The sequence below is a fragment of the Notothenia coriiceps genome, unplaced genomic scaffold, assembly GCF_000735185.1.
Source record: "Notothenia coriiceps isolate Sejong01 unplaced genomic scaffold, NC01 NC01_scaffold00032154, whole genome shotgun sequence".
NCBI lineage: Eukaryota > Metazoa > Chordata > Actinopteri > Perciformes > Nototheniidae > Notothenia > Notothenia coriiceps.
The window spans coordinates 161,972-173,366 of NW_011364855.1; the positions used below are offsets into that span (position 1 = coordinate 161,972).

The 11,395-nt window shown below is 39.4% G+C and overlaps 1 protein-coding gene across 3 annotated transcripts; it reads left to right on the top strand.

Moving 5' to 3' along the window:
* Positions 1 to 2,465: 2,465 nt before the first annotated feature.
* Positions 2,466 to 10,427, top strand: ubl3b (ubiquitin-like 3b). Of its 3 annotated transcripts, none has more exons than XM_010788824.1 (7): positions 2,466 to 2,630; positions 3,205 to 3,315; positions 6,339 to 6,474; positions 6,608 to 6,716; positions 7,319 to 7,405; positions 7,926 to 8,003; positions 8,908 to 10,427. In XM_010788824.1, the coding sequence occupies exons 3-7, from the start codon at positions 6,427 to 6,429 to the stop codon at positions 8,958 to 8,960; spliced, it is 375 nt and encodes a 124-aa protein (XP_010787126.1). In that variant the 5' UTR covers positions 2,466 to 2,630; positions 3,205 to 3,315; positions 6,339 to 6,426; the 3' UTR covers positions 8,961 to 10,427. The 3 variants fall into 3 exon arrangements, with proteins under 3 accessions (XP_010787126.1, XP_010787128.1, XP_010787127.1); XM_010788825.1 differs by lacking the exon at positions 2,466 to 2,630 and adding an exon at positions 2,672 to 2,809; XM_010788826.1 differs by lacking the exon at positions 6,339 to 6,474 and having other exon boundaries at positions 2,468 to 2,630.
* Positions 10,428 to 11,395: the final 968 nt, after the last annotated feature.

Sequence of the window (11,395 nt, forward strand, 5' to 3'; positions counted from 1 at the left end):
ACATATATCTAGTAACATTTCATCATTGGTTGAATGTAAAATGTTTTTTTTGTAACCCACCACAAAGTAATGATAATCAGTATACAGTAGTTATACAGTTATACCATGCAGGACATGTGTCTCAGTCCGTGCCATTTGTTGAAGATAGCCTCCTTGACTTCAGAATCAGAAACAGGTTTATTGGTAAATAGGATTAAACGTACAAGGAATTTGCTTTGGTGTATAATGGTGCATACATAAACAAAATAATAGGAATTAAGTTGTAAAAAGAAAGGAAACAGAAACAGGCATATCACTACTTTAAAAGTTTTAAAAACAATGATACAATTAGAAGATATGCAAAAATAAATGTTTACAATAAATTCAAATATACAAAAAAGTACAATAACAAAATGACAATCTAGCTATTGCTAAATATTCAGAGGAGGTTTACAGTATGGAATATGAGGGCTGGCTCACATGAGTAGGTTCATGTGCATACTGTACATGGGAGGGGTTACGAGTCTGTGAGGGTCCCAGGCCTTGTTGAGCAGGCCAGTCGTTGATGGGAAGGAATTGTTTTTTGTGGCTAACCGTTTTGGCACTGAGCGATTCAAAGAGTTAGTGTCAAGTTCCTCATGACCCTGAAAATATTGCAATCTTCAGTTAATATGTTAATCTAATCTCTTTTAGTTTAGAGGCCCTAACACTGAACAGTTAAACACATCATCTAAAATCTGCATCATTGTGAATAAGATTCACCTTGAAGATGCACTGAGTAGACTAATTGTAGCTAACAAAAAAGGAATGCACCAAATTCATAATCACGTTTCACAGTTTATGCACGATATCAAGCAGAAGAGGGGTTGCTGTAACGTTCTTAACATAGACTGTTTACAGTGGTGTAAAGTAACTAAATACATTTACTCAAGTACTGTACTTAAGTACAATTCTGACAGACTGGTTACTTTAGTATTTCAATTTTTTCCTACTTTGTACTTCCACCCCACTAACATTCAGAGGCAAAAAGTTTACTTTACTCCACTACATTTATTGTATACCTTTAGTAACTTTGCATATTTGGAATAATGATGTAAAATATTATAAACAGTTAAATAAGACTTTAGTTACACCTGGAGTAAGATTCACAAGCTACCCGGCAGTGCAGTATAAACCTGTGAGTTGGATGTAGAAGAGTCAGAATCAATATAGATGTTTTGATTTAAAAAAAAAATGCAAATGATAGTTTCCGTCAAAAAGAAAAACATTACTTATGGTGAAAACCGCCCGAATGATGGGATAGTAGACTACAAGCATTAGGAATCCAAACTATAACATATAATAAGTAGCCTACCCTGTATCAAGATTGATGCAAAACATTTGGGTGCATTTGCCATATATTTGGAACCCATCAGTCGATTCTGATGATTGACACCTCCGTTTAACCATTAGAGCCAATAGAATCGAGGGGGAGTTCCTAAATCCATCTAAACATTACCATTGGTGAATGAGAGTGATGCGCAGCCAGCACGCCCAAAACCGGAAGCTGGGTTACAGCTGTCATACACTCTATATGAAAACTCAGTTTATTGACATACATATGATGATGGATTATCAGTAATCATTTCAAAGTGACACAGAGACATTGGATTAACCTTCAAAAGCGTTTTTATCGTTTTAATGCCCTTGAACACAACTTTTGATGAGAAAACCGCAAAGGTTAGACGTATTTGCCGTATTGGCTCCGTAAAGTGAAGTTGTGTGTTGTCTTTGCTGGCTTTCGCTGCCATGGGTTTTGGTCGCACAGTGATGATACTTATACCATTGGACTCTGTGGAATCTCAGCTTTCATATGATATCTAGTTTGTGCAGATCTGATGAAGTATAACATATTTCTACCGTGAGTTATGTGCTAAGTGCGTTAGCACTCTTTCGCTTAGTGCTAATTCAGAGGCTCTGCGTTAGACTTGTGTTTTTTTTCGGTAAAAAAATGTCATATCGTTAGGTAGCTGAGTTTCTTCCCGTTAAGTGGGTATGACATATTCATAGTTTGTTAAATGTTAAGAAGCCCTCAGACGCTGTTTCTTGCAAGATGTTGCGGGGGCTCAACAGGGCTTAACAGGTTAAAACTAGCTGCACCTTTACCAGCTTTGATAAAAACATGAATGCATCAATTTTTACAATCAATAAATATAATATATATTATTCTGAAATAGACCAATCTGCATAATGAGTAGGCCTACTTTTACTTTTGGTAGGCCTACTTTAAATATAAGTTGATGCCAATACTTCTCTACCTTTACTTGAGTAGCACTTTGATTGCAGGACTTTTACTTGTAACAGAGTATTCCTACACTGGTAGTTCTAGTTTTACTGAAGTACAAGATCTGAGTACTTCCTCTTCCCCTGACTGTTAATAGGTTTTTAATTGCGGCGATAATCTTTGTTCTGGACTTCAACTCCCAGAAGTATTAGCGGTGGTTCACTGTGTTTACAACCAGCTGACATCCGGCGTCTTCCCGTCCATTAGCCACCGATATACCTCAGTCAACGATATCCATTTACACTCGATATTTTCCCCACGAAAAGCGCTCCCCGCTGATTCGGCAACTCAACTGAATGCAACATTTCATCACAGTCATCAGATGCAGGTGAGCTTAACGGGACACACATCTCCGTTGCACATTTAGTTAGCCAGTTAGCCCGCGGCTAACCAGAGATCGCAGGATTGCCATAACCTAAAACAGGAGCTAATGCTAATGTTAGCATAAGGCTTCCTATTCACAGCGACCAGTTTCGACATCAGTCAGCAGCACACAACTCGTTGCTAGTAAGTGTATTCAGCCTAAATGCATTTTTAAAGATGTTCAACAACATTTGATTTGTTACTTGACACCAGCTGATTTGCATCATTAGGTAAATCAGGCTAATATAATAAACATTAGCCCGCCAGCTCCACTAGCTTAACGTTAAGTGTGTGGAGGATAAGCTCGTCTCTGCTGTAGCCTGCCGAGCTCAGTTTGTTGTTTTAATTAGCTTAAATCACGGGGAAGTGAGCCAGTTTGCTCCCTACTTTAGGTAGCTGTTGAATCTTGTGCATGTTACTCGTTTGATTGACAGTGTTATGGTGTTGGCTGCGACATGTTAGCTCGGGCGCTAATGGATTATATATGCAGTGATGGTGCCAGGCGGTGCAGCTCACAGTGTTTGTGTTGTTTGTGTCAGGGCTCTGGCCCCGTCTCCAGCAGCTGAAGCACACCAGCCCTGTCCTCTCTGATCCTCGTCCACGGCCTTCATCCGCACCGAGCCATGACCACCCAGAGGGATCTTGATATGGTGAGTGAGGGTCTGACACCTTTTCTCTAGTTATTTTCCAAACACCAACACCAAGGTGATCTTCTGTGGGCTGATGTTTATGTGTCTCTGCAGTCTGTCACACCTACAGCTGCTGCATGATATTCAGAGATTGTACACTTGATTAATATGGGGATGACATGACATAAACGTTCCCCTAAATTACAAATAATTTGGGGTTTTGGGGCCATGGTAGGGAAAAGGGGAGGGGTCAGGGATTACTAACCTCCACTAACACTTAGCTGGGACAGTGACTGCTGCTCCTGTGAACACCATCTGTCTAATCTCAGTTAAAACGTTGCCCTACTTTCCTTTCAAGGTTTAGACGCCAATTGATTGTACCCTCTTACTAAATCCTGGCAACAGTCCCCCACTATTGGAATGGACACACAACACCCATTTAGAGACGGATCACAACATATTGAATTATAATTATTTGTGTTTATTATGAAACCCATGAGTGCTTGCTTTCACAACTGCAACAAGTAGTCGACTGATCAATTAGTCGATGGATAAAATAAATTGACGGCAATCATTTGTGAATCTATTAACTGTTTAATATCATATTAAACTGAATATCTTTGGGTTTTGGATGGACAAAGCAAGACCTCTGTAGACATCAACCTTGGACTTTGACAAAATGAGATGTTTTCTTTCACTATTTAATATTTGTATATATACATTTTATAGTCCAAATGATTAATCACTAAAATAATCAGCATAATCAATATTTAAAATAACTGTTAGTTGCTGCCATACCATTACCTACAAATATAAACTTTATATTCATCATTTACAAATAAAGGATTTTTGTATGTGTGAAGCTGAATTGTATCTTCTTTTAATTTAATAAATAATAAAAACATACATTTGGTTATTAAAGATAGACAATATTAATTGTTTGATAATCTGTTGGACAATCAGTTAATTATATCTAAAGTGATTTATTATAAAGCATTATTCAGTTAATCCAATGACCTTTTATCCAGAACTCCTACATCAGGTAATGTCAGCTCAGGTTTTGTTGGATCGTCTCTCTCCAGAGAAGCCATGGCCGTCAGCTTGTGAATGTTTTTAGAAAACTTGACGACATCACGAATGGATAAGTATTTGGTAAACATTCAGAAAGTAATTCACGTCACTGTTTCAAGGAATGAATGTCTTTCTTTGGATTGGAGAACATTTGTGATGCGGGATGTTGCCATGTGTAACCGGGCAGATCTGACTTTGTTTTGATTTTGTTGGGGCTGAAAGGGGAAGGGGACAAAGCTTGTTAATGATGACATGGGTATGTAACCCCACATCGAGGTTATTCAGTTCAGGGGGAGGGGAAGTGCCACTGAGGGAGGATTGTATTTGTAAACAGATCAGAGAGTGGGGTCGTCCCTCCTGACGTCACACCTCGTGTTAAGTCTCTTTGTTCTCTCCTCTGTGAACCCGAAGAAAGTTCATGTCACACCTTCAGAAGAAGGGCAGATGTTGGGGGAATGAAACCCCTCTGTCGATCCTGCGCCCTCAGCAGAGATGTCTCAGGAGAAGATTGAATTGACTGCATGCTTTTTTCCCTCCAAGTTATATTTTGGAGTAGCGGCATGATTGATAAGAGATGATGGATTAATGGATTAATAAGGAACAGGACTCGGTGCAGCATAAATGATACGCCTAAGGTCCAAAATGGATAAATAATTCAGGTCAAAGTGATGTTTTAATCCTGGCCATGAGCTGACTATACAGACAGTATTTATTAAACACACAAATGAATATAAAAACATGAGTATACTCCCTTCTCCATTTCTTACTGCCTGAATTCTGTGAGAAGGAGCTGGAAAGACTCCAGACAAAAGTTTATTTGAATGGACAACATCTAGTAATCTCAAATCAAATGTGTACTGAAAGGCATTATACTCAGTCCATTTACATCATATTTTTAGATACACACTAACATTGATGATGTTTAACCCTGTACACATTGGATGGATAAAGTGTAATTTCTGTTAATCATAACTATATATGGTTGACCTTTTTTTCATTACCAAGCAGTACAATTACTAGCCTCATCCATTGTCTTAAACACTTACAAAAAACACTAAAAGTTTGTTTAAGAAAAAAAAAAGTACCAAAATCGTATGAATATATGACAAAAAGTAGGTGACAAAACAATATTGTTTTTTTCGCGTTCAAATAAATACATATCAGGACTGCATTTAGAGTAACTTATTTAGGTTAAAGTTGGGGTAATACATGGTTCGACCATCGAATCAGCACTCTTTGTCTGATGGCAGCTGATTGATTTTGTCGATGAAGACATCCGCTTGGGGACCATGTGTGAAATCTCAACACTGTTGAACATGAATGTGACCACACACACACACACACACACACACACACACACACACACACACACACACACACACCCCCACCCACCCTGAAAGCTGAACGTCTGCACTGTCCCTAACCTCATTTAATACAAAGGAGCTAAACAAATACGTTGTATCACATTTTTTTGTGTTTTAAAACATCCAAATGAGATGGTTCACAAAAGACAAAGAAAAGAGGGAAATCAAGAAGTTTTAACTTTTAAAAATGAAGGAGTTTATACCAAAACAATATATTATGTTGATCATTTCATCCATGAGTTGTGACAGCTCTTAGTTTTTTTAAAGTGTTGATGTAGTCCGAGTGCGGAGTGTACCACATGGGTGTCCTGTGAATATTTAAGGCTTCAAGGCAAGTAAAAGCAACTCCTTTTTATTTATTCATTAACAGATTGGTTTTTGTGGTTGCCCAGACGGTAAAACGTTGAGGGAGCCCCACCGTTAAAGACCCTCCCACACATATGCACAACCCCCTCGGGGCTACGCACTGGCCATCTAAATGTAATAACGTGGCCCAGAGCTGTCTGGGACACCTGGGGTTATCGCATTAGGCCGACAGCCCGGAGAGGAACTAAAGGGCCAGTGTTCCCCCGCAGCCCCACCCTGATCTGTTGTCCTCTCTGGCAACAGGGGATCACTTCAGTGTAAGCCCTCGGTGAAGGAAGTCGCCCAGTTCGAAGGGTGGAGATCTGGTGTGGATAAATCTAATTAGACTGGAATGCCCGTCTCTTCCCAGCCACGTGGAGGTCACCGCATGTCTGCAGAGGTCAGAGGAAGTGGAGGGATTCCTCCGACACTAATTAAGATCGACTGTAATGGAAGTTTGGTGTTCTGTGATGGCGCTCGTACGAATTTTCTATGGACTGCGATTGAGCTGTTTTTTTTGTTTGTTGTTTTAGGTGCACCTCCGCCTAATCCTGGTCAGCGGGAAAACGCAAGACTTCACTTTCTCCCCAAATGACTCGGCCACAGACATCGCAAAGCATGTGTTTGACAACTGGCCCGCAGGTACGTTTTTATAGGATTCAGATAGCGGGTTTTTTTGTGTTCATTTTATATATTTCACAAAGTGTCATATATTGTTATTGCTATGCAGCTCTTCTGATTCAGTCATAATCTTTGCTGACTCAGTTTCTGTCAATAATTCCATATTATATTAGAATTTAGGATGTTAATATAACATTATTGATTCTTTTCTTTGTCTGTTTTCTTTGTGGACTAGCAAGGCCTGTACATGCTTGTTTATAACGCTAATATTAAAAGGCTAACTTTAAATAAACCAGGCCAATAGATCAGCTGATATTACCTTATTGCAGATGAATCCATACATTGGCTAGTTTTAGGATCATTTAGAAACGGTATCATGGATATAATGTATTTAAAAGTTTATAACATATGTTGTGTTTTTTTATGTAAAAGATTTGCCCATTGCATATCTTTGTCACAATTTGAGAAACCTACACATCTTAGTGATGTGCGTTTTTAGATGAATGTGTTTATAAAAAAAAAGTGACTGATGTACTTTTATCAGATCTTTTCAACATCATTGTTGTCCTCAGATCTCCAGTATAGTTGTGGCCACAGTAAGTGATGCTCTTGTTTCTCTGCAGGATGGGAGGAGGAGACGGTGAGCAGCCCCAGCATCCTGCGCCTCATCTTCCAGGGACGCTTCCTTCATGGCAACGTTACCCTGGGAGGTAAATAAACCGCATTATATTCCACTTGAACTGAAATGTTTCAGGTGCAACATGGCTTTACATAAATCACAGTTGTTCCAAATGTTTTTAAAGGGAGATTTTGTCGATATTCAAGCAGCTCTGTTAGGTTCATTATATTCAAGTTTCAAAATAGAGATGAAAATCCACAGGTAAAACTGGAAACATGTATTAAATAGTATCTCCAATAAATTACCATAACTGTAATCTGAAGTTATTTCACAGTTGAAGAATACATGCACTGGTGCTCTGACTTAAAACAGCATTGTGTTTTATTTCAGTTTCACAGATTCAGGATGTGACGTGATTAACACATCTGTTGCCATAGTGACAGGAGCCTGTGAAGTCACCTCAGTCTTTAAGATGGTTGTGTTGTCCTTTCAAAAGCACCATGATGATGTATCTTCAAACTGTATCATAAACATGAATCCTTCTTCAGGATCTTACTGTTTAATGTAGCTGAAGGATAAATAAATAATGAGGTGTCTTTCTTTGTTTAAAGCTCTGAAGCTGCCACCAGGCCGAACCACCGTCATGCACCTGGTCGCCAGAGAGACTCTCCCAGAGCCCAACTCTCATGGTGAGGATCTTTTCTTGTCTTTTCTGTTGCAGAATATAGTTACAGAACAAGGTATATTGTTAGACGTAAGTAGCTTCATGCATGCAAACTCCCAAGTTACAAAAGGTGACTATAGAGCTTCGCCTTGCTGCTCGGCCTAACAAAAGCTTAAATAGTACACTCTGGACATTAATACGTTACTGAAGCTGAACTGAAGTTACTGAGTTAAACAGTGAACGGCTACATTTCTGAAAAGCCTGGTGAAGGCAGGAGAGGAAATCAAAGTCATAAAAGAACAAAATAATAAAATATATGTTTTCCCGCCCAACTTTTATGCTTTTTCTGCATTTAGATTGCTTTGGGGTCTATTGGAGATATCAGCCATAGAGAGATTAATAATAAGTGCTTCACAACAGCAATAAACAACTCAATTACAACAATATAAATATTTAAAACAATTATAAAATACACAAAACTATGGTGTACGATAAGATATTAAAACAATAGCATTTATTATTAGACAAAAGATAATCCAGACCTTTTTATGTAGAATTATTTTCTTTTTACCAAATTCATTTCAGTAAGTTTTTGTAAGTTTTAGCTTTTTCTCAATCTGGGCTGACAAACAGCCAAAACAAACTTCAGGGCTACACCTATGTTTCCGTTGCTCCTTCAATATGCTGATGCATTTTTAGGTAAATGAATTTATTATGAGCGTAGGATCTCTTTAAGCGCTGTGTGTCTACAGCAGCAGAGCACGGAAGTTGATAATTTGCTTTCTCAGGCTCCACTTTGTTTGACCTTTCACATGCATCATGCAGTAGGTGTTGCTACGGCTGCTGCCTCTCAGTCTGCAGAGCCATGTTTCAGCTGGTTGCTTTAAAAAAAAATCTCACCTCATGTCTCTGCTGTCTTCTCTTTGTAGGTCAAAGGAACAGAGAAAAAACCACAGAGAGCAACTGCTGCCTCCTCTTGTAAAGTAACTGAAACAAACCTTTTCCACACACATACACACACATATAACACACACACATGTGACACATTTATTAACATGCACACACCCTGTTCTCTCCTGCCTGTCATCTGGATTTGGAATAAATCACAGGAAGTCCGGTTGGGGCTCTCATCCGCTTTTGGTTGAACGCTTGTCCAATCTGAGGCTTTTATTTGTGCCAATATATTCACTTCTCCCCCAAAAACTTTAAATGTGTCGGCAGAATTTGCTGTTGGTATTCCTTTTAATTTGAAGATCATGACATTAAACAATGCCCAGCTCCCTCGCGGACCTCAACAAGTTTTAAAGAGCCGTCACACGTGGTGGAAATGGACACAGAGTTGCTGTAAATAGATTTTTGGGCTATTACCCTTCCCTACTAGTCACATGGATGTTTCCCTACTGAATGCTGTTAACCCTGTCATTGCACTTAACCAGTTTGTTCATTCAGAAAATGTTTATTGTGTTCCGTCGCCATCATTTCCCCCCTCAATGGCTTGTTGTTTTATTTAGTCAGAGGAACAGACCCTAACTCCCCACGTGGTAGAAAATGTGCCATCATCGTCCTCTTCTTGTTCCTCACTAACTGAGTCTGGCGGTCTGTATCAGCACCAGTGGCGTTTGTGCCATTTACCTTACACCTGTTTATCCTGGGAATAATGGACCAATGGAGACAGGACTTTATAAGGAAGAGGAACCACCTGAGGGGGCGTTCAGGATCAAACGGGAGCAGACTGGAGGCGTAAAAAAGGAGTCGGCGCGTAGCTCGTGTGCCGCCGTGTGTTCACACCCGAGGCTTTAACTTTAAGGACTAGGCCGTAGATGTTTCCTCGCAGCGTGGGCGTACGCGGCGGGCCAGTGAATCGCAGACAGAAGAAGCGGCTGAAGATGTGAGGAAGGAGTGTCGTCGGTGTTCCCCCCCCCCTCTACTGGACACTGAGAGCGAGGCAGGGGGGAGAGCTTGTCCCACCTGGAGGAAGAGTTCAAAGGAAACATTGTTGGTGGTATTTCACCTCCTTTTCATTTGGATGCTGTCTTTGCTTCATGTTTGCCTTTTATCGTGGAAATCAATAATATCATTAATATTGAAATTTAAATATATCAATTTTTATCTTGTGTATAGGTATTTGTTAAATTTTAGTGTGGGTGAGTCTGTATGTGAGTGTGTCTGAGGGTGTGTGATGCACGTGGCATACTGTATGATGGCTAGTGAGGGCATGTGGTCTTAAAAAAATTAAGGTGGTGCACTGGGAGTGTTCATGGGCTGCGGTTTCTTGAGAAACAGTCGGAAACCTTTTGATTCCTTCCATTGAGTGTCCTTTGGTTTGTGTTTTTGTCAATGTCACTGCTATGAAGTTTAGCTCAGTATGAATAAATGTAAAAAACAAAAAATGCAATGTGGTCTACATAAAAGCTTGTATTATAAATTAATAAATCTTTAAATAAGGCAACTTCTCTTGGTTTACTTCAATATCTTTTCTATTTGCAACTAAAAGACATTTCAGTCTGGTAGGAAGCTGATGGAAGCCACGGGTCAAATCTGCAGCTGTCAATAATGTCTTGGAGTGTCATAGAGACCAAATAAGTTTTACTTTTAAAAGGATCATTTGCTCTTCAAGCCGGTTTTATGAAGATCTTATGCAGTCAGTGTAATACCAGACCTCATTGACAAAACAATCATTTCACCTTGCAGACACAGGTTGCCTTGATCAGTTAGTTTGTGTGACTTTGGTGCTTTTTACTTTTGATTCACAAACACAAACTAACAGATTGAGGCAGCCGTAGACCAGAAACCCCCCGTGTTCTGAGCGGTAAAATTATTGTTTTTGTCACTGGACTTTGGTGGGTTTTGCAACATGACTTAATTTCCCTGTCAGAAGGGTAGCAAGGGAAAGTGGTAACATATTTTTGGTATAGATAACCCTCAAACTGATATTGATTTTTGATTTGTCTGGATTTTGTTTAGGTTGCTAGAATAGCTTCAGCTCCCATATCCAGCTATAACTTGCTTTACTCCCTGACAGAACATACTTTCTGCTTCACTGAACTGGAAGCGTGCCAGGTGTCATCCACTGCAGGTTATTCACTGACTGGACAATTATCCATTTAAGAGACTGAGGCTGGAGTTTCAGTCACATTTTAGCACGTAGCCATTTGTCGACAGGAAGGAGAACATCATACTTGTCACTGGTCAAGAATCCAAAAAATAAATCAGTAGCAATTACCAAGTTGTCCTTTTATAATTTATTTTGTTTAAAGGTGGGGTTTGTAACTTATTTCAGAAACACTTTTTGTTATATTCCATGGAATGCTCTTAACATCCCGATAGCAATGAATACATGAAATGCTTTGACAATAAATATATACAAAAATGTCATCTGTGGAAGCCGTAGCGCTGTGAAAAGCACGACCAATAATT